Source organism: Acinonyx jubatus, chromosome B4, assembly GCF_027475565.1.
Source record: "Acinonyx jubatus isolate Ajub_Pintada_27869175 chromosome B4, VMU_Ajub_asm_v1.0, whole genome shotgun sequence".
NCBI classification, from domain to species: Eukaryota; Metazoa; Chordata; class Mammalia; order Carnivora; family Felidae; genus Acinonyx; species Acinonyx jubatus.
This window is the reverse complement of record NC_069387.1, coordinates 564,140-587,481: the sequence shown is the minus strand read 5'-3', so window position 1 is coordinate 587,481 and position 23,342 is coordinate 564,140. Positions and strand designations below refer to the sequence as shown.

The following is a 23,342-nucleotide window of genomic DNA, read 5'->3' as shown; positions in this document are numbered from 1 at the left end:
AGTCTGTAAACCCAAGTGAAACTTTAAGAAATGGTTGAGGCTGAATTCATCGCCTCTCCTTTGGGAGGGTTGGTGTGTGAGTTTGGGGATTCAGTAAACCATATTTGGGAGAATTTGCAAAGCTTCTTGGCCATTCATCCTTGCTTTTTTAGCTTCCGTCTTATGCTCTCAATCTAAACGTGTTATTTTGAACCTATGATTTTTATATTTCTTTAGTACTCATAAATGCCACGAGCTGGGAAGACAGGTGGAGGTGGCTGGCGGGGAATCGGGCGCCTGGTTTGCCCTTCGTTTCTGCTGAACGTGCAGTGAGGGACTTAGGGCTCCACGTGTGGTGGCTGGGTTTGGTGGCCTGAGGGCGTGTGTCGGCCCCTGTTGGGGTGTCATCCCTGACCCACTGACTGGCAGGCTCGCTCCAGACCGCTACACTTGTGGCTAAGTAAATACCTTGCTGGCAGCAGGAGAAGGGCACGCGAGGGAGTTGATGTCTCCGTGACCCCTTAAAAACGTCTGTTTTTGTGGGTGTTGTGTTCCAGTGGGAACACTCCGTGCACACGGTGGACTCATTCTCATCATTTCACTGAAGCCTCACTTCTCTTGGCATTGAGCAAACGAGAGGCTGCTGTTCCCCGCCCACCCCCCTGCCCCATCACCGCCAAAACCAGGGGGCAATGGCATTTATTCTGTTCAGTGATGAGAAGTCAGGGACTCTGGCTCTGGACTTCGTTCACAGCCAGGAAAGGTGTGGTTTGCGGGCTGACTTGTTCCTTCTTATTTCTGGGGTCCTGGTTTCACGTGGCCTGTGTCACCTCCGTGTATGAAGCAGGGATGAGGCCCCACGCGCGTGCCTGATGCAGACATTTCTAGGCGTGGGAAGATGTCCCTGGGTGTGGCTGTAGAGATTTATGCTCTATAAACAGAAAAGCTAACGTCCACAAGCTTCTGTTTTGCCAGGAGTGGCTTAAGATAAGCTGCAGATTTACCACTGGTGTCAGAGATCCCGGTAACCACCTCTCCCTGGCCGCAGAGATCCCGGTAACCACCTCTCCCTGGCCGCAGAGATTTTGCTCTGTTTGACTGCTGTCACGTTCCCATCAAATGAGGATTCTTTGTTCTCACTCTTAAGAACGTCAGCACATAAGCGAGGCATGGGGTGGGTTTCCTTTTACGCCCCCGTACCCTGCTTTGCTTTGGATTTGGGGACTGAGTGGCTTCATTGAGCTGTGCGGCCCCAGTGGCCCCCGGGGGTGCAGGATGGGAGGGGTCTCTGGGGCACAGCTGATGGCGGTGGGAGGGGACAAGGTGTCCTTCCTTGTGGTGTCTGGATGGGATCTCAATGGTTTCCTCCAGGAAATGTGTATCATAGTTGTATGTTTTGTATGTTTTTTTTGGGGGGGAGGGGTGGATTTAGATTTCGGGAGAGAAAGTCCATGTTGAGATTCTTTATTGATTTCAAGGCTTGAACCAGAGGGTTTGGGCACAATTTGGGGATCTCTGGGAAAGGCAGCAAAGTGCTCCCTTGTAGTGGCGCTGGACGGCAAGGGCAGGGAAGACGCCCCTGCAGTGGAGGCTGGAGCTTGTGTGTGTGTGTGTGTGTGTGTGTGTGTGTGTGTGTGTGTGCGCGCGCGCGCGCGCGCGCATGCCCGCCTGCCTGCCACATTGGCCCAATGGCAGCTCTCACCTGTTCCTTTTTTTATGTGTGAGCTAAATGCTTTACCCTTAAGTTGATTCTCTGGGCACCCGTGGCTCCTTGTCTGGAAGGACGTGTGGGTCTTCCCCACGGAGGAGTGATTATCCGATCAGCTTCTTCTACCCTTGACCTGCCTGCAGGCTGACAGTGTTCTCTGGCACCTGCTGTGGTCCTGAGCGGTGACGTGTGCAGAGGCTTGAGGTCTCTGGAGCCGGGAGGTGGGGCTGGGGGTGAGCATCCTGGCTGTGGGTCTGTTTGCCGGGTAGTGGTGACCCCCGAGATGCTGGCAGTCAGGGGCTGATCCACACTCCTTCCTAACTCCTGGATTCTTGGTGTTTGCGTGTGAGGGAAGGAGAGGAATTGGGGTCAGTCCCTTGTGGGGGCAAGTCCTGCCCTCGTCATCTCAGCTGCTATCAATGGTATTTTTTGTGCTCCTCTAACCTTAGGCTTATTGTATACAAGAATAAGAAGGGACAGAAACAGTTCAAGGGTATTTGAAGACTTACATAATAGAAGCCTAGTTTTATCATGTCGCATTAGGAGCAAATCATGAGACAAATCCATTAAAACAAATTTTTTTTAACATTTACTTATTTTTGAAGGAGAGAGAGAAAAAGTGTAAGCAGGGGAGGAGCAGAGAGCGAGGGAGACAGAATCCAAAGCAGGCCCCAGGCTCCAAGCTGTCAGCACAGAGCCCGACACAGGGCTCGAACCCATAAACTGTGAGATCATGATCTGAGCTGAAGTGGGGCACTTAACTGACTAAGGCACCCAGGTGCCCTGAGACAAATTAATTTAATTTTTAATTTTATTTTATTATTTTTTTAACGTTTTTATTTTATTTTTGAGACAGAGACAGAGCATGAACGGGGGAGGGTCAGAGAGAGGGAGACACAGAATCTGAAACAGGCTCCAGGCTCTGAGCCGTCAGCCCAGAGCCCGACACGGGGCTCGAACTCACGGACCGTGAGATCATGACCTGAGCCGAAGTCGGACGCTTAACCGACCAAGCCACCCAGGGGCCCCCAAATTAATTTAAATAGTTAAAAAATATCTTTACTATTTGCATCTGTGGTGGCAAGCATTGATTATTGATTGATACTCAGTAAAAATGTTTATCACCTTTGTCACTAAAGCCGTTGTGCGCCCTGTCTGCATGGGGGCTCCTGACTCTGAGTGGCCCGGGAGGGGTGGGGGCACTGGGTCTCGGGGCAAGGCCAGGCCACGGGTGGTCTTCCCTTCAGGGGGATAATCTGGGCCAGGTCCTGGGGTGGATGTAAGTGCGGTTTGCTTGTCTGTCTCCGCCTTCCTCCCCTGCACTGGCTTTGGGAGCTCGTCCAGGGAGGTCCTGCCGTGTCTCACGTGCTGGCCGAAACGCTCGGGAAGCCGGTTCTGGGCAGCACAGGTGGAGCAGGAGGCAGTGGGCGAGGACGCAGGCGGGTTCTCTGGACGCCACTCACCCTCTGACGGGCTGCCTCACGTGGCTCAGTGAGCGTGGGCTTTCCATTTGGGGTTTGGTCTTCCTTCAGGGAAACTGTCTTGTCGTGTCTCCTAATGTATAATTTTCTCAAGAGTTGAGTAAATACCTGTGGAATAAACAGGTAAATAAATGCTACGTCTCATGAAGATGAAAGTTTAGTACCAAGTATTACATGACTTAGTCAGTATTTGTATTGGTACAGTGAATTCCATTAAAAAGCAGGGATTTTTTTTTTTTTTTATGGGATCTTTTCTGCAACACCTTTCACTCATGTCTCCGTGCTCTTTGGTAGTGTGGGAAGGTGTTCCCGTCCCGTCACAGAAGAGGAAACTGAGGACCCACCTTAGTGACCCAGGCACTTGAAGCTGGTCAGTGACCAGGTTGGGGCCTGGGACCCTGGGCTCTGCGAGTTCATGTTTGTGATCTTTTATTTCATTGTCAGCCTGATGGTAAGCTTCTCCCGCGTAAGCGCTGTGGATATGCCAGTTTATCTGTTAGGGGCCCGCCCCCTCACCTTTCCCTCTGCCTCGAAGCTCCGTACGGTCCTCTGAAAGGTGTGCGGGCACGTCCCGGAGGCACATGCTGCAGGCTGCTGCGGTTGGGGAGCACTCGGCTGCAGATTCGCTGTGGATAGTCTGTAGGGGGAGCCCCCACACGTGTGTTAAGTCAGACGGAGGAGGGCGCTCACCGGATTGGGCCTGGTACAGCGGTTAGAGGAATGTTTCAAAAAGTGAAAGCGTGACTCCTACAGATAGGATGTTTGACGGTGAAGTCTTGGTTATGAAACCCGTAAGATTTACGAGCAGTGCGGAGGGGACGTTGCGGAAGCACCTGTGTGTGGAGTAAAGGACGGGGGACATGAAGGGCGGGCTTGTGCTGTGGGAGGAGGATGACGTGTTCGCGTGTCTGTGGCAGGATCCACGTGCACTGCTTGGGGCCCCTGCAGTTCTGGGAGCTGCAAGATAGCTCCTTGGGGCAGAATCCTCGGACCCAGAGGGCCAGCCCCCTGCGCTCTGGCAGTCGTGGGGCCTCGAGGCGGGGTCACCCGGCACAGCCCGCCCTGGCCGGCTCGCCCATAAGGTGTTCTCTCTGTGGCCAGCACAGGTGCCGGTGGCCGAGAGGCTTCAGACATCGTGCCACACGGAGCGATGGTCCGACGCGGGAAGCTCTAACAGGAGCCTGCGTGCCCTCCCGCCTCCAGCGATGCCCCCACCCCATGCTGGGGAGGGGGCTGTGTGCTCACACCCCACAAGCTGGCGTCCAGCTCCCGTCTGAGGGTCGGTAGTGCCTCTGGGGCGCTCGGCTTGCTGACACTGTTGCCCCGTTGCCGGTGCGTTGAGTCTCTGCTGTGCTGAAACTTGACGGGCGTAAGTTCCAAAGTCGTTCCAGTCATTTTTGTGTTTGATGCTTTGAAGACCGTTGTGGCTGACTGACCGTTTCCGGTTGCTTCCCTGTATTCAGGATGGACCTAGTTTTTTACCCTCACAGGGGAAGCTGGACTCTTTCAGGGGGATAGCGATGTTTCTAGTGTCCTGGGGATAGAAATGAGCATTGCACGGCGTGGGGTGGGTCCGGTGCTGTCCCGAGGGAGCTCAGCAACCCCGGGACGTTTCCTACATCGTGCTGGTTGCTCCAGCAGACGAGAAAGGCTGGGGTCAGGCAGCCTCCTGAAACGCAGCAGCCTGGACACGATTCTGTTGCCCCACTCACGGCCTCCGGGTCAGACCTGGGGCCACAGGCCCTCACCCCACATCCGCCCTGTTGGACAGAAGAGCCGCCCGACATCGTGCCTGCTGGAGCACGTGGGCTGCTGTCTGGGGTGGGCAGGACAGTGGACAGACGCCTCTGGTTTGGGGGGAAGCCCAGTGAGGTCCTGGGGGGAGTGCCGCTGGGTGTGGGTGTGATGGAGTCCAGTTCTGTCACACAGGGCACAGTCTGGGGTCTTTGTGATGTCAGTTCTGGAGACTAAAGCTAGTTTCCTCAATGTCCATATGTGAAAATATTCATATAACTTGTAGCACAGGGAAATATGTAGAATTGTCAAATCATTGTTTTGTGCACCCGAAACTAATGGAACGCTGTATGTTAACTCTGTTTGAACTTTAAAAAGTCCACCTTCTAAGACGGTCATTTCTTTAACATTATTTTCTTTTGGGAAGGTGCCTTAAAAATTTACTGTGTGAGCTCAAGCAGTTTTGAGTGAAAGCAGTCTTAATGAAGATGCATCTTTGCAGCAAAATCTAACTTGTATTGTGTGCATGCTGCAATGCCAGACTCGTCATCCTGACCCTCCAGCTTAGGGTTAAGTGTCCGTGGGGACAAATGACCCAGTGCCCACTTGCTGACTCTTGCAGGTGTGGCTGTGTCCTGGGAACAGCCAGCCCTCTGTCCCTGCACGGCGGTGTCTCCCCCGGCTGCCCTCCGACGTCGTGCCTGCACAGAGCCAGGCTGAGGCCAGGCCCTCCCTCTCCCTGGGCCGGGGCTGCGTCAGGCCGCTGTGTCACAGCCTTGGCCGCTTCTCCGCGTGATGCCGTGGGTGTTTCCCTGCCTGTGAAACAGAGGGGCATCTGCAGGATCCTGGGGTCTGGCCAGCTGTGAGCCAGCCTCGAAGCACCACTTGGGTTGTGTGGGGACAGGCTTGCGGTGCTTGGAGCGGGGTGGCCCCTGCTGATCTGTGAGCAGGTGGGGCACACTGCAGCATCCCCACTGGTCCTGGGCCGCGTGTCCAGGGGCCCACACACAGCACTGGCAGGATGAGGCTCTGTGGCTGTTTCTACCCAGTGGTGTTCCTCACGCTGTGTGCACACAGGTCTTGTCCCTCCGCATAGAGGCCAGGGGACTGAGCACTTGCAGTGTCATCATCCCGTTCCCTCTGATGGTCCGAGGGACCCTCTGGAAGGAGGTGAGCTCACGGTCTCGCCTTCCGCTGTAGGAGCAGGCTCTGAATCGTCCCCGTTCACATGCGTCTTCTGGATGAACATCCCACGAGGGTCCCAGACGCTTGCTGTGAACTCACCGATGGCTGTGTGTCTGCAGGGGTGAGAAGGTCTGTCTTCAGCTGGCCTCTGTCTTCCCCGCAGTCGTGTACCTGGCTCCGGATGTGACTCCAGTAGAGGACACATGCCTGCTCCCTCAGAAGCCTGTCCAGAGAGCTGGGGCCGCCCCGCCTGGAGCCTGGAGGGGATCCCGTGGGACTCCTTTCCCGGCATTCTAGAGCCTGCGTCCTGGCCGCCCCCAATCCCACGCGTGGAGAAGTCTCCCTCCACCGGGTCCCAAACACCTCTCCATGGCAGCCCCAAAGTGGCCAATACTCAGGAAGTACGGTGTCAGATTTAGGGCTGTTTACAGGGCAGATACCCCAGCATCTTTTGGGTCACCGGGTGTTGAAGCCCAGAGGATCCAGGATGGCCATCTCTCATGGCGTCAGTGGCACCGAATAGCGTAAATGCAGCTCGACCCCAGAAAGCTGGGCGTCAAGGCCCTGCTTCGTGGTTCAGCGCTTGTGTGATCTTGAGAAAATACCTAATTTTTGTACTTGTTTTCTTAACTCCGTGATGGGGCCTTTCCCAGTGCTGAGGACGTCGTGTCAGGAAGCGCTGAATACTCAGGAATGGCCCCTCTTGCGTCCCCATGCCCTTGTGTGTGAAATAATTGCTCAAAGAGCCCGTGCAGATCGGGGTGGGGTCTAAAATGGGAAGTTTCTCCTTGGGTTGTACGATACCTGTTAAATTTTTTTCCTCATGTAAACGTGGATGCAGGAAGATTTGGGAATTTGTGCAGTTAAAAAAGGGCTTTTGTAAGGAAGGGTGTTGCTTATAAACAGTTGAGGTGGCCCATGACCTTCACCACGTCCATTCCTGGCTAGTGCTTGCAAAATGCGACAGGAGTTTTTAAGTTATCTTACTATATACAGTGAGCTTTTTCAGTTACCGTTACTAGATTCTGTATAGGATTCGCGCACTGCTGCTTGGTTACAGCGAGCTGTGATGAGCCGAGCTGGGCGCATTCCTGCACCGGTGACTCAGCTATGACTGTTGTCAGTAATGAATGGGGTGTTTTGATTGCTGCAGGAAGGGCCTGCTGCACACTGTCCCCCAGCCCGTCACCCCTGCAGGCCCTCGTTCGACCTTGGAAGTTCACAGGTGAACGACAGAACCTTCTCCCATGGAGTGGACCTCCAGTGGGGAAACCGAGGTCGACCCCCAGATGCACCACAGTCGGGCTGTCCTTCTAGGGGATCGGCATGGGCTTGATTTCTGCAGCACTTGCTGTCCTTAGGGGACCTTCTTGTGACTCTCCTGAAGACCCTTAGCTCTCTGCAGAGACTCGGTAATCATGGGACCACGAGATCATGACCTGAGCTGAAGTCGGACACTTAACCAACTTGAGCCCCCCAGGTGCCCCTGGAAATTACATGTTAAGAACAGAAAGAAACTGCATTTTAATTCATATCCCAAATATATGACCTGTTAGTTTTTTCTTCTTCCTATGTGACCACTGTGTTTTTTGCTAGAAATGTAAAATTATATTTGAATATAGTGTTCTAGCTCTTCTCCAAGACTGGCACATAATTCTTGAATGAAATGTAAAAATCAGTTGCACAGAACCTTCACCATTTGTGGCCCAGAATTTCCCAGTAAGCAGCGTGTTGTATGTCTCCACATGGTCCCTCTGCATTGCGTGACCTGGTGGTTTGCCCCTCAGGTGGCCTTGAACTTGTAGGGACTGTTGAGCACAGAGAAAGTTTCTGATGACCCTCTGAGTCTCACTGCCCGCAGTCCCTAGATGTGGGGGCGGGGAGTATGCTGCTTCTCCGCTGAACCCAAGTTTTATTTGCCTGACGAGTCTTATTTGCCTTTCTGTCCTGTGGACTTTGTGCTTTTTCCAACCTGGAACGTAAATAAATGAAAAGGGATGTTCTCTTCCATCACCAGCCTCTGTTATGTGCAGGGCTCAGATCAGCTGGGTATTTGGAAGTTTCTGTGCACATCGATGGCATTTTTTGTTTTTAAGAATAATTTAAAAGTGTGGTTATTTGTCCTCCAAATAGGTAACTATCTGGTTCTATCAAGAAAAATGTAGCCACGAGACTAGTTTTATGTGTGTGTGTATGTATGTATGTATGTATTTATTGAGAGGGCAAGTGGGGGAGGGGTGGGGAGAAGGGGACAGAGAATCTGACGTGGGCTCCAGGGTGGCAGCAGCGAGCCCGATGCGGGGCTTGAACTCACGAACTGTGAGATCATGACCTGGGCCGAAGTCAGATACTCAACCGACTGAGTCGCCCAGGTGCCCGAGACTAGTTTTAAAAGATACAAGTGTGGGTGTGTGCTTGACTTACCAGTTACACTAATAATGCAAAGCACCTGCACTGTCTCTGATAAATGGAGATCGTTGTTTTGTTTTTATGACAAAACGTGTGGAATCCATGTTGTAGTGCTGATCTTGACCAGGGAAAGGTAAGAGCTTGAGCCTGGACATTCCTAGACGACTTCCTGGGTCCCTGGAGCTCAGCTCGGGGATCTGGGACTAAGGAGCAAAGAGCAGGCACACGGGAGGGGGATGACCATCTCCAGGTCTGGGCGGATCCAGCGGGGCCAGAGGCAAATTCCTTCTGGCCCCTTGGGCTCAGCGTGTGCGTTGTGACTGTGTGACCGGAGCCTCCAGAGGTGCCTGCAGGTGACTGTAGGAGTGGAGGGGGCCTGGTCACGGATTGTGGTCACGGAGCCCCCAGAATAGGACGGGCAGGGCTGGGGTGCCAAGGGCAGAGAGCCATTGTTTCCGGGGGGAGTTCCTGGAAGATGGTCCCATCCAGAGGCGGTTGGGCAGGATGAGATGAAGAATGGCTTTGGGGCTCCACTTCCGTCCTCCCCCTGGGTCCAGGGAGGTGGAGGGAACTCCAAGAGGCCAGCTCAGAGGCTGTCTCTCGGTCACCAGCCCCAAGGAGGAGGCGCAGGGCTCCCGTCGTTTCCACGACACTGGCCGCTTGCTCCGTCTTTAAGTCTGGTTTCCTCAGGGGTCAGACTTCGAGTTACTTTCTTCCCTTCAGTCGTTCCCTTTGTCCAGCTTATTCACCATGCGTTACAAGCCAGGGACACTAGTTTAAGTCACCAGAGATAGTTTGTCTCACTCTCGATTCTGTATAAAAATCCAGTTCTTAGAACAAAGGTGTGTCATTGTCGGACACAAGACACAACATGCCAAAGGGCCACTGGTTTGGGGACCCTGTTATTTTACGTCCTACCCTAACAGTGAAGATTTATGGTTAAAGAAGGAGATGCCTGACGTTTTTCTTAGTGCAGAGATTTTTATGAATTTTGTTTCGGGCCGTTTGGGCTGGAAGGGAAAGGTTGCGTCAAGAACAGTTCCAGAGGGGCGCCTGGGTGGCTCAGTCGGTTGAGTGTCCAACTTCGGCTCAGGTCATGCTCTCGCGGTCCGTGAGTTCGAGCCCCACGTCAGGCTCTGTGCTGATAGCTCGGAGCCTGGAGCCTGTTTCAATTTCTGTGTCTCCCTCTCTCTCTGCCCCTCCCCCATTCATGCTCTGTCTCTTTCTTAAAAATAAATAAACATTTAAAAAAAAAAAAAAAAGAACAGTTCCAGAGACGTTTGGGGCCATGCTGTTCACTCCTTGGAAGATGGTGTAATGTTCCCTGGTGGCTCTTTCCAAAGAGACAACACGTGGGATGCGTGCCCTTTGTTATGTTTGCTACGGAAACGTGGCCACCCCGTGGGCTCTGTGCAGTGGGCGGGGGGCATTGCTGTGCAGCGTTGGTGACGACAGAGTAGAGGGTTTCCCAGACCAGCATCTTGATAGTAGTTGGTGCGGACTGATGTGTATGCTACTCTCTTGAGGCGGGAATGGTCCCCTTCCAAGCGCTTCCTCACAATGACGCGTACTGCTCGAGACTTCATTCTCGGGTCCTAGTAGTTTCCAGCTTCCTTCTCCTATTTCTAACTGAATTTCTGGCGCTGTGAAGGCAAAGGTGTAGGGAGCATCCCGTCTGACTCTCAGGGACAGGACACCATGGACAAAGAGTGAGGAGCTGCTCTCGGTGCGTGTCTTTAAGGACTAATGAGCCCTCTCTCAGCCGGTCAGGGCCTGAGGTGCTGGTCATAGATGGGGAGGCCTCCAGGCTGGCGTGTGCATAGCTCACGGCATGCTAGGTTTTAAAGGAGAGCATTCTGGGAAGAAGGGTCGGTGTCCGAGATCTCGTTGGACTTCTGGGTTAGAAGGAAGCGAGGGCCTTGCCATCCAGAGCCGTCATCCAGGGAAGGGAAGGCTGGCACTGTGTGGGTGTCAGTAATCCCCACCTTTCTGGGGCCGGGTAGCAGCTGTGTGTCCGTATGCATGTTGTGTCTTGAGGCCGTGTATCCCCCAAGGCAGCGTCCTGTCCTAGGCCCTTACAGCACCACGCGCTAGTTGTATGCTTTCCCCCAATAATTACTTGTTGTTGCTCTTGTCCCAGCAGTCGAGCCCTCTCTTCAGGGGACCGGACAGGCCATCAGGTCTGAGGCCTTCAGGGGGCAGGCCCTCGGCCACCACTCTGGTCCCCAGTTTGGTTTATAAAGTTACTCTCAGGATCGGTTTAGAGACTGTGTCTGTGCTCCTGCTCTGTCAGGTTCGTTCCTCTGGAAGCCACTCCCAGCTTCTGACCTGTCTGTACTGTCCTTGTAGGCGTTTATGATCTAGTCTGCATAGATCCCCCAGTCTTCATCTGCGAATATGTTCGTATTATCATTTTAATTAACAGATTTTGAGTAGTTCCTTATGACTTTCAGGCTGTTGCTGAATGGCTGGTGTTTGCACGGAGAAACTGGCTCCACGCTGATAGCCTTTGGAAGCTATTTTGAAATGAATTGCTTTCACCCTAAATGTTTTCAGGTTTTACATGTGTATGTGCCTGAGAGCCATGAAGGCATCTAAGTGTTCAGGGCTTTGCACCTTCCTTACAAGAAGAGTAATGTCATGTAGAGCGTTATTACTTTGTTTTTGCTTCCAGACAATAATGTTATTTTTTTTTCCACAAAGAGACACTTGCTAAAGTAAGTAGCGAATTATAATATACTCAGGAAGGAACATGGATCAATAGAACATAGAGTTTATAAATAGACCCACATAAATGTGGCCATTGATTTCTGACAAGGTGCAAAAGCAGTTCAGCGGACAGCGGAGTATCTCCTCCACAAATGGTGCAGGAAGCATCGGGCGTCCACGTGCAACAAAGTGAAAAGTGCCATATCCACGAGTCAACTATAATGGGGTCATAGCTCCAATGTAAAACTCTAAAGCTTCCAGAACACAACATCAGAGGAACTCTTTTTACCCTGAAGGTAGCATTCTGGACATAATACGGCGGCTCACAAAAGAAGAACCTAAGTGTAGTTCACCAAAACGAAAAACTTCTGCTCTGTAGAGACATTGTTAAGGAAAAAAGCAGAAGCCACCTACACGCTGGGAGAAAGTATCCACAAACCACACACCCTACGAAGGGCTTGCACCCGGAATATGTAAAGGACCCCACAGTTCCATACAAAGAACACAAATGAGATCATTTGCACAGGAGATTCGAACGGATGCTTTATCGACAAGGACACAGGGACATAAGTGCAGGAACTGTTGGCCATGACCAGTCCCACAGAGAGGCCCATGACAGCCAGGGGGTGACGCTTTTATGTGCCGAAGCGTGGCTGGGACGGAGGCACGGCCAGTACCGAGTGCTGGCGAGGATGGGGCTACTGGTGTGTGTGGTTGCTGCTGGTGGGAACTCAGGCTGGCACGGCCGCTCCAGAAATGGCACTTTCTTACAAAAGTGAACATGTGCTTCACCTGTGACCCGGCGGTCTGCGCCTGGATGTCTCCCCAACAAAAACCTGTACCGGAGCCCTTACAGAAGCTCCGTTCGTAGTTGCCTAAAAGAGATGAACAGGCCAACTGTGGTACGGCCATCTAGACCGTGGAAGACTAACTACCCCGCTGTCAAATGAAACAAGTTATTGACACAGCAGCTTGGATGATTCGCAAAGGCTTGGTGTTGAATGAAAGAATACGGTCTCACACGTTACATTCTATAAAATCCCATTTATGTGGCATTCTGGAAAAGACAAAACCATAGAAAGAGAGGACGCATCTCTATTTGAGTTTTGCTTTTTTAGAGTCCACATAGGGGGTGAGATGATCCAGGGGTTGCCTTCCTCCGTCTGGCTTGTTTTGGTTAGCACGACATTTTCCAGGTTTATATATGTTATTGCAAAGGACAGAATCTCCTTTTTATGGCTGAATAATATTCCACCGTGTATGTGCCCAGTCACCCCTTCATGGACTCTTGGCTTCTGTGAATAATACTGCAGGGAGTGTCGGGGCACAGATGTCTTAGACCCAGTGTTTTTACCTCCTTCAGAGGAACACTCAGATGTGGGATTGCGGGGTCACAGGGTAGTTCTGTTTTTAAGTTTTTGGGGAACCTGCACACTGTTCTCCAGAGCAGCTGCACCAGTTTGCATTCCCACCAGCAGTGCGAGACGGCTCCCCTTTCTCTGCATCCTCACCAACACTTGTTTCTTGTGTTGTTCAGCTTAGCCATTTTGACAGGTATGAGGTGGTACCTCATCGTGGGTTTGATTTGTATTTCCTTGATGAAGAGTGATGTCAAGCATCTATGTGTCTGCTGGCATCTGGATGTCTTCTTTGGAAAAAGAAATGTCTGTTGAAGCCTTTTGCCCAATTCTTAACTGTTTTTTTGTGGTTGACTGGTAGGAGTCCCTTCTGTATTTTGGATATCAGCCCCTTATCGGATGGGTGACTCACCAGTATCTTCTCCCATTCCGTGGGCTGTCTTCATTTTGCTGCTTGTTTCTTTCATTGCACAGATGCTTTTAGTTTGTGGTCCTCTTGTTTGGTTTTGCTTTTGGTGTCAGGTTAAAAAAAAAACAAACAAAAAACCTGTTGCCAAGATGAATGTTGAGGACCTTTTCCCTGTGTTTTCTTCTAGGAGTACTGTAGTTTCAGGTTTTACATTTTAGGTCTTTGATCCATTTTTGAGTTAACTGCTGTGCGTAGTGTAAGATAGGGATCGAACTTCATTTTTCTTCATGTGGACGTCCAGTTTTCCCAGCGCCATTTGTTGAGGAGACGATACATCCCCCAATTGTGTGTTCTTGGTGCCTGGTTGAACAGTTGGGTGTATGTGCATGGGTTTATTTCGGGCTCTTGATTCCGTTTTCTTGATCTTCCGTGTCTGTTTTTGTGATGATGCCATACTGTTTAGATTGCTACAGCTTTGTAACATAGCTTCCAATCAGGAAGTGGGACGCATCCAGCTTTGATCTTCTTTCTCAGTGTTGCTTTGGCTATCCTGGCTCTTTTGTGGTTCCATACAAATTTGGGGATTGTTTTTTCTATATCTGTGGAAAATGCATTGGGATTCTGATAATCACACTGAAAGTATAGATGCTTTTGTGTAGCGTGAACATTTTTGCAACATTCTTATCTGTGAATGCAAGGTATCTTGTTTATTTTTCTCGTTTCGCTCATCACTGCTTTGTAATATTTAGGAAATATGTGTATTTCCAATATGACAAAATGGAATTGAATCCATGATGATTCTATTTTTTTCTTTTTGCTGGAGTCTTAGTTGATAAGGGAAGATGGCATAAAAAAAACATAGGTTTATTTTTTTAATTTTAAAATCTTCATCTTTCTATTTATTTTTATTTTTTTAAATTTTTTTTTCAACGTTTTTATTTATTTTTGGGACAGAGAGAGACAGAGCATGAACGGGGGAGGGGCAGAGAGAGAGGGAGACACAGAATCGGAAACAGGCTCCAGGATCTGAGCCGTCAGCCCAGAGCCTGACGCGGGGCTCGAACTCCCGGACCGCGAGATCGTGACCTGGCTGAAGTCGGACGCTTAACTGACTGCGCCACCCAGGCGCCCCTCTATTTATTTTTAGAGAGAGAGAGTGAGTGAGTGCAAGTGGGGGAGAGGGCCAGAGAGAGAATCTTAAGTCTCCCAAGTGGTGCTTGATCCCAGGACCCTGGGACCATGACCTGAGCTGAGTCACGACTCTAAACTGACTGAGCCACCCAGGTGCCCTGAAACAAATTTAAAGTCACTTTAAACAGCAATGGCAATAGTTCTGGTGAAAGTTACCCTAAATTACTTTTGAAAAAAACTTGTTTCCTTAATGTAACTGTGTATGGAGTTTTATTTTTATGTTTCGACGTGGTGAATTGAAAGAAAAGTCACAAATACTGGGGGAGGGCTGTCGATGGGGGCTGTTGAAGGGGACGCAGGCTGCCCAGTGGTCTGGAGTACTCGGTAAACCAGACTGTGCTGTTGGAGGGGCTGTGGTCAGTGCATGTGAGTCAGTGCATGTGAGGGGGCACTGGCCTAAGGGGTGACCCTGTGGCTTTGGTCCCTTCACGAGGAGGCTGTGTAGGTCTTGGTACCCCCAGCACCTTGGTGTCGTCCCTGGCAGTGGTCCGCAAGCCTGGGTGCTTGCACCTGCCTCCAGGAGGGTCCTTTCCACTCTGGACATGCAGAGCCTTGGCTGAGAGGGGTCTTGGCATAGGTTTCCTTGGGGAGAGGGTGGGCGCACAGCCCTTGGCCCTGGCAGCATGCAGCACCTTAAGCCCTGCAGACAGCATCTTCACCCGGTTGTTGGGGACACGTACGTGCATTGAGTGCACAGCACTGACTTCAGACTCAACCCCTTTAGCTTAAATCCTGAAGCTGCAGTCCTGGCCCTTAGTCTGTCCTTCTGCATCACTGGGGGTGGTTTGTGGGATGTCACACGGAGAAGGCTTGATGGGCGGGGGCTTTCTTGCTTGGTTGGGGGGTGGTCAGACTAGAGCCTGTGCACAGGACGACTCTGTATTTGCTGCTTAACAGCTCAAAGGTAAGATTGATGATTTTTATAGACGTGTAAGACTTTTTGGTTTTCGCTACATCCTCGATGTTGATTTTTCGTACATAATGCTGATGGCCCGCTCTGTTAGCGCAGCCCCAGTGAGTTGCGTGTTGACAGCTGATGCTGTGTGTTAACCCTGTGACTCAGGAGGAAGCTACTGTCATCCACATTTTACTGAAAAGGAAATTAAAGCTTAGGAGATTCAGATAATTTGTGTAAACTTCACAGGGACTCGGGCAGTCGGGCTTTGGAATTCATGCCCTTGACCATCCCCAAGCCCCTGGGTTTCCCCAGCTTCCAGGTAGCATTTGTGGGTTTGTGGGACAGGACCGGGACTTCTTTTAATGGATGAGATGTTAGCATTTTGAGACTCCTGCATTCCCTGAAACAGGCATGTCTGGGATGGGGAACAGAGGCGATGGAAATGTGCTGGATATGTGTGTGTTTTGTATTTCATCAGAGCTCCTGAAAAATCTGTTTTCCACAGTAGGAATTTTACTTGTAAAGTTCTGTTTACTAAATATTCCGTACAGGAACAGGTTTTTGTGGGTTCTAGTTTGAAAAGTTTTTGGAGCGACGTGGGTGAATGGGCTATGCATGATATAGCCAAGCGGGTTCTGCTCACAGGTGACTTCATCAGCTTGGACACACTCCCCCCCAGGGCATGATTCACTGCAGGGGTGGCCCGTTTGCAGCCTTGTCCAGCGTGGTCTCGTTCCTCCAGAGCCAAGGGCTGAGGGCGGGGTCTCTGGTCCAGTCTGCAGCAAGAACTCCCAGCAGGAACGTGGGACCCTCAGGTTCCCTAACGAGTTCACCACCATGGACCTGACTCCCCCTTTACAGTCTGGGCTTTCTGGGCCTCACACACGCTTGTGCTCTAATCTTACGCCAGTCTCTACCAGTTTGGAAAGAAATTTGGGGTTTTAACAAGACAATACAGTACTGGAACCCTGTTCTCAGCCTTTGCAGAAGCTTAAGTTCGGGGCTTTCCTTTTGTTTACCTGTTGAGAGAGGCTCAGGTGATTGAATTCTCATTCCCTCCTGGAGATGGTTCAGAGCTAATTAGGTGGAAACCTAGAAAGAACTGAAGAAGCGATGGCAGACAGACCCTAGTAAGGATGGAGTGTGGTGCCGCTTTGCTGAGCCCTCACCAGGGTGGCAGGGCCATTTCTGTCCCATCCATGCTGTGATCGCTCTGCCCTCTTGGTTTTGAGGCCATAGTCTCTCAGGGGCCTGTTGGGTCTCTAAAAGACCCTGTTTTCTGGCTGGGCAAATTGCTTTCCCCTCTCATATGGCAGTTAGAAATGTTTGATGCAAAATGAACAGTCAACGTCCTCTCTCCCCCGATGTTTTAATGTGGTGGTTTAGGTGTGTTTACGTGTATTGAGGTGTGGGTCAAGGTCATTCTTCAAGGGTCAGGGTTTTTTCATCCTTGGGTCTTGCCGTTGGTGCTACCCTTGACGAATGCGCTTTGCCACACTCCTCACGTGTGGATGACTGTCTTCTCAGACCTGCCTGGGACGGCATTGGCAAGCCCAGGGACGTGAGGGTGTTGCCATGTGAGAAGCACAGGCTTCGGGCCGGCTTCTTGCCTCCCTGGGCGCTGACCCGGCTCAGTTCACTGGCCCCACCGCAGCAAACAGGGCTTTAGGACGTATGCCATTGAAGCCAGACCCATGGCCTGTGGAGCTAATAAGGCTGTGGTTGTTGGTTTTATGGAATTATGCACTCTAGGGTAATTAAAAGCAGTCGCGCTGAGAGAGATTTGGATGCTATTTGCTCGATGTAATTCAGGTCCAGTTTTTCAGGAACATTCTGACTCGGGTGACGGATGCTCCCCTGTACTCACACACATGCTGGGCAGCTCCCTTTACGTTAGGCTGGATGTTTCTTTAAGCGAGGATTTTCTGGTGTTCTCCTAAATTCTGTTATCGTCCGAATCCCTAAGAGGATGCTGTTTTATCCTGTGTCTTCTCAGGTTCCCTCTTGTCTCAGCTTAGGCTGCTGGGACCCAACACCACAGATGGGCTCAGAAACCAACTGGTTCCTCACAGCTCTGGAGGCTTCAAGGTCCAGGCGCCCTCAGATTCCGTGTCCAGTGGGGACCCTTCCCGGTTCACAGCGTCTTCTCCTGGGTCCTCACATGGCAAAGAGGCGAGGGAGTGTCCTGGGGCCTCTTTTACAAGGACACTGATCCCATCATGGAGGTTCCACCTTCAAACCCTCTCCCCTCCCAAAGACCCCATCTCCTAACATCATCACCTGGGGGTTAAGTTTCAACATATGAGTTTAGGGGGAACACAAAGACTCTATAACATCTATGGTTTTTTAAAAATTTAAAAAAATTTTCGAGAGAGAGCACAAGCAAGCAGGGGCAGGGCAGAGAGAGAATCCCAAGCAGGCTTCGCACTGTCAGCACAGAACCTGACTTGGGCTTGATCCCATCAGCTGTGAGATCATGACCTGAGCCAAAATCGAGTCGGATGTTTAACTGACTAAGCCCCCTAGGTTCCCCTCTAACATCTCTACTTTAAGGACTTCCCTTGTCTTGTGGACATGATAGGCCCAAATGTCTGTGGGATTTCCTATTAGAACCTCCCATGCCTCACTTGTCACGTTATCTGGATTTACCTGGGCATCTGCTGGGTGCTCTGGGTAGGGGTTGTGTCACCAGTGTTTTGCAGCACAATGCTCTGGGAGAAAGTAGGTCCCTAACAAACACCGTGAGTGATCCATGGCTAACTGTCTGACTTTTCTGGCGGTTAAAACAGGCTGAGGCCTGAGCCTTACTTCAAGATGAGAGTTGAGAACCCCAGTTCCTGCGGAGGTGTGATCCTCTGTCCTCTCCAGCCTTCCTCAGGGTGGGTTTGGGTGTCGTCAGAGTCTGGTTCTCTTGGTGCTGGACCATCAACCGCCTCCTCGGCCTCGTGAGGGTGGCCCGTCGGCCGCTGGAGTCATCGGGCCCTTGTTGGCAAGTGGCTGTGGCCTCGGACGGCTAAGTCGTCCTGGTGGCTGCTTGGTGGGAGCTGTGGCAAGGCCACGTCCTCCCTCAGGCTCCTCCCTGGCGCCCCGTGTCCTGCTCTTCTCGCTGGGGAGCAGGAGTGCACGACTGGGTGTCAGCCTGGAACCGAGTGTCCTCTCCAAGCAGACGCTTCTGCAGGGGAGGTGGGCCACATTCGGGTTCCCGCCCATGCCTTTGGTGCTGGGAAGGAACCGGCTTCACCTAGGTGGAGGCTGGAATGCGTGGCTGGATGATCCCTTGGGGAGAGTGAGTGGCGTTTGCTGGTTTCTCTTTCTGTGCCATGGCGGGTCGTGCTCCCAGTGGTGCTCCTGGCGAGCTCGCCTGCGAGCTGAGAGCCAGTGGCTCGTTTCCTCCGTGTGGCTGTCGTGCTCGGGTGGGTGTGGGTGGGCGGGGGGCTCCTCCCCCGTGCTCGTGGCCCACACACGCGCCTCTTCCCGACAGACCCTTCGGACGGCTGGGAGGGAGGGAGGGCTCCGTGTGGGCCGCCTCCGTCCCGTCCCAGGGGCATGTGAGTGCGTCCCTGAGCCCCGCAATCGCAGACATGGCCTCCCTCCCTGCACAGCCTGAGCTGCTTTTAGAGGTTTGGAGATGTAATTTAACTCGTCTTCGATTCGGAGTGTTATTAAATTTTAATGTTTAAATTGGTGGCTGTATTTTATGGCCTTTGCGTTCTCTCCCGATTGATTTTTCTTTTCCCTGTAAGAGAGGAGGTGTGTGCAGGAGAAAGCTGCATGTGGCCCCCATTCTGAGGGTCGAAGTGAATTCTGAAAGCTCTTCATCCAGGTAGTGAGCTGATCCAGAGCCTCGATTCCAGTTGGGCCTGTCAGCTCAGCAGAACCGGGCCCTGTGGGGAAAGCAGCCGCTTAGCGCTGTTCTGGATCCTTCTCCAGAGAGAAGCTGGCCGGCCCCCACCTGCCTATCGCCCCGCTGTTAGCGCTCGGTGTGCATGTCTGTCTGTCGTCCCTGAGGTGGCCGGGGTTGTCCTCACTGACCTCGTGTGTGACTCCGGCTCCAGGGTGTGGGGTGCAAAGTGTCACGCACAGCCTTCCGAACAGGAGTCAGTCGTGAGCTGATTCCAGTAAAACTAAACCAGGGAGTGGTTCTTGTCCCAGCTTCGGAGCCCCCGGAGCCTGTAGACTGGACCCTGTAACCCCAAGGGCCATCCAAAGAGACCTCGAAGCTGCCGGGATCACAACCCCGACCCACCCTGGCCGTTCCCATTTTCACCTACTGTAATTGCACACGTGTGTAGACGCTGCTCAGCGGAGCCAGGTTTTGGGTGAGCTTTGCCCTGGAGAGAGTGGGAGCTCCAGCTCTGGAGCCTTGGGGGTGCAGACCGCAGACCCTTCAGTGGGGACTCGCAGGCCTGCCCTACAACGCGGGAGGTGACGGCCGCTGCTCCCCGTGGGAGCTCCCCACCCGCCGGTGGTTACTGATGTGTCACTGCTCGGGACGTCTGGGGCCACAGCTGGGCGTGGGCAGACCTGGGGCCCAGAGCCACCTGGAGGCCGCTTCCCTCCCCGCCTGTGGCTGAGAGTCCCTTGTGCGGCGGCTTGGTGGCTGTGGCCCTCCCCGCGTGCCATCACATGGCTCCCTGGGCCGGTGTCCTGGCCAAAGTGGAAGCCACGCGGTCTAGCCCTGGGGGGTGCGTCAGGTCCCATCCCCAAGCCCAACGTGGATCACGAGGCGGCAAATGCACCGTCAGGGAATCTGTGACCCTGGGTGAAAGCGATCCTGCTAGGCCCCTTCTGTTTTTTAGTTTTTAATAACGTGTATTTTCTCCTTTCAGAATCAAATAGGAGCCCCAGCCCAGCTCGGCTGGTTTACGTATTGAGTGGAGCACAGTTCTTCCTGCCGGACGCCGAGAAAAGTCGGCCAGAGCTTGAGAACGTGGCAGAGGGGAGCAGCGTGCCTGTCGGGTGGGGCGGGACACATGTGACGGGCCCACTCGTGGCTTGATAATCCAAGCTTGGTTTGGCCCAGTGTTAGTCACTGCCGACGAAAGGCCAGGAGTGACGTTTCCGTCACTTGCGCGTTTTTTTCCGGTAGCGACACATCTGGTTTGTGTCCTGACCCGAGCCTCTGCCCCCTCTAGCCGGCCCTCTGAGGCTGCCATCATTGTCCCAAGTGCCTGTAAATAATTCCCCAAATGTTCTTTGAATCAGCTTTACCACCTGGCGGCTGCCCATTAATGATCGAATACGCTTTTGAAGGTGTTCATCCCAGTGTTTTTTTTTTTTTCCTGTGTGGGGATTGTTTTCAGCTTTTTGAAAATTCTCTGGGATGTAGAACACTGAAGTGTCTGGAGCCTGGCGTTTCCATTCCTGCTTCTTGGGTTGGGCTCTGCTGACGTTGCAGTTCAGAAGAGCGGAGCGTTCAAGAATCTGTGTGTCTGTGTGTCAGCTTTACAGCCCTGTGGTCGGTCCGATTGCAGGCGGCTGCGGTGAGCGTGGGAAGCAGAGCCCAGGGCACGATGGAGGCGCTTTGGGAACCGCGGGTGACGGGTCAGAGCTTCCGAAGCATCGATTCCTGTCGCGTAAACCACCCAGTTGGTGCTATGCATACTAAAAAAAATCCTCTTTGTCTGGTAACAGGATGTGTCTTAAGTAAGCAGGCCTTTATCCTTTAATTCAGAGACACCATGTGCTTCGTTTGTTTAAATCGGCCACAAACTGCGGTGAATAATTAGTGTGTCAAGCACAGTTTAGGTGCTAAGGAGACCAGATAAACAGGAAGTCCTCAGCAAACAGGTGGGCTCCGAGGGCGAGCCGCGTGGGCGCAGACGTGTATAACATGCGCTGGGAGCCGGAGGCGCGAGGCGGGCCTGCAGGTGGGCAGGGCTGGCTGAGTGGAAGGGCTTGGGGTGCCTGTGGACGGCAGTGGGAGCAGGCCACCCGCACGATGCCCCACCGGACCCTGAAGGAGGCCAGGCATCTCCACGAGCCCGTCAACAGTGACACGGTAGAACAGCATGCCGTGCAGGAGAGAAGCCGTATTGCTGCTGCTGGAGGAGTAACCTGGTCCCCACGCGCACATGCAGTCACATGTCTGCACACACGCTGCTCTTAGTGGCTTTTTAAAAATAGTTTTAAGTACAGAAGACGCTGAGGAGACGACACTCGGTCCTTGTTCTGTGGCGAGTGTCGTTGATGTAAGTCAACACCCCTGTTACTCAGCGGAGGGCGTCCGGCCTCCCTGCTCGGTGGGTGGGGTGGTCTCTCTGGAGGAGGGAGGGTTGGCACAGTGCTGGAGAACTCTAGGCAGCAGAGGATCCAGAATCTTTGAGGCCTCACGTCTGCACGTGTTCGAACCGCGTCGCGGCCGTGCGGGTGTGTGAGGTGCCACCTCTGGTTGGCGGAGCGAGCGCAGGACGTCCGTGATGCACCAGGTGCTCTTGTCTGTGCCTGGCATCACCTGGGTCACGTCGAGAGTCGTTGGCTGCTTAGATTTATGTAGTTTGCTCAGGAAGCACGCTTTTCGGTTTAGGTTGCAGTGTCTCTAAGAGCCGCGTGAAAGTGGCTGAAGGGATTCCAGGAGGTAATCGTCTGCCAAGGAGACCCTGACCGTGCCAGGCTGGGAGCAGAGGGCACCTGTCTCACGTTTATAGCTGTATGACCTTCGGGAGAATGGTGACCCTCTCCTTTGTTTTAGACCACTTAACTAAGCTGCTGTTAAGCAAGGCAGTGGCAGAAAGACTTTTCTGTTACAAAAATTCCCTTTACAACTTCAGAGTCAGGGCAAAATATACCCAAGTTAGTGTTACATTAAATCTTTATTTTAATTGTTAAAATTTTTTTTTTTGAGAGCTTATGTGCCTGAGTGAGCAGGGAAGGAGCAGAGAGAGAGAGAGAGAGAGAGAGAATCCACACTATCAGCAGAGCCCCCATGTGAGGCCCGAACTCAGGACTGTAAGATCGTGACCTGAGCCAAAAATCAAGAGTTGGACACTCAACTGACTGAGCCCTCAGGTGCCCTGGTGTTACATTAATTCTATTTGAAGTTTGTTAGACTCTTAGAAAGTAGAAAAAAACGGTGTTATCTGCCACTTTGGAATTCGGCCAGTAATGGAGGTCATACCCAGTCATTTTAATGACCGTAAGACTTTTAACTTTTTTTTTTTTTAACCCTGTAATAAAATATATTGAAAAGGCAGAACAGAGCATCCTTTCAGGTCAAAGATCTGTTGCTCAGAATTTGTGGGGACCAAGCAGGAGAGTAGGGTCTGGAGACCCTTCCTGCCCTTGACCTGCAGGGCGCTCAGACTAGGGCGTTTCTTGCTGCCTCTGTCACGCACTTGTGAGGACCGGCCGAGGTAACACATGGGCAGGGTTCAGCCCAGCACCGTCGGACATCGAGTGCCCAGCCACGGCCTGCACCTTATCCCTGGCAAAGGCAGTCTTTCTCCATTTTAGTACTAGAAAAAGTACAGTTCCTAACTTAAAATTTTTAAGGGCTCTGGTGTCTTACTCTATGGAAACCAAAAATAAATGGTATTTTTCTAAATTTTTATAAATTCTGTTTGGAATAGCTCTTACGTATTATTTTCCGAAGGACTGGGGAAAGCTCTCAAGCCCTTCTTAATCTCCGAATTTTGTATGTGTGGTTTAACAGTAAATGTTTCTTTGTAAGTTCCTTTTTTATCAGAAGAAGGAAATGAATGATGAATTCAGCAAGTTGCTTCTTTTTTTTCAGTTTTTAAAAATGTTTTTATTTATTTTTAAAAGACACCGAGTGCAGGCAAGGAAGGGGCAGAGAGGGAGACCCAGAATCCCAAGCAGGCTCCATGCTGTCAGCACAGAGCCCAACGTGGGGCTCGAACCCACAAACCACGAGATCATGACCTGAGCTGAAGTCAGATGCTCAACAGGCGCCCCTCAGCAAGTTGCTTTTATTGACAGGGAAATGATTTTGGTTTCCTTAGATGGTTTGTGTGTATGTTTTCAGCCTGAAATGTAGCTCGCTGAAACAGCCATGTTTTTGAGAAGTGACTGTGTTGTTTAAATTACCTGGTAAAAACTTGCCATTTAGACTTGATCCAGTCCGCGCCAGCCTCACGGGACTCCCTTCTCTGCTGTAGCTGAGCCCTGGTGACTTGGGGTTGTTCCTGGACACAGGGGATCTGGAGGTCTCTGCCCTGTGCTCCTTATAAGAACAGCTTTACCCCTGGTGCTCCAGCCAGATCCCTTTCTCCACTGAAGATGGGTCAAAACGGTTTCGTAGGAATGCATTTCACCACGCTTG

General features: G+C 51.9%; 1 protein-coding gene across 10 annotated transcripts in view; it reads left to right on the top strand.

The window, feature by feature from the left end:
• The window catches only part of DIP2C (disco interacting protein 2 homolog C), a 408,190-nt gene that overhangs the window by 83,398 nt on the left and 301,450 nt on the right, over positions 1-23,342 (top strand). For 5 of the 10 annotated variants that reach the window (XM_053225169.1, XM_053225164.1, XM_053225165.1 and 2 more), the window contains exon 1: positions 1,667-8,220. The exons of the other annotated variants lie outside the window; for them this stretch is intronic. In XM_053225169.1, coding sequence (XP_053081144.1) covers positions 8,085-8,220 — 136 coding nt within the window. In that variant the 5' untranslated portion in view covers positions 1,667-8,084. Of the gene's footprint in view, positions 1-1,666; positions 8,221-23,342 lie in introns of those variants that run through there. 10 annotated transcript variants of the gene reach the window in all.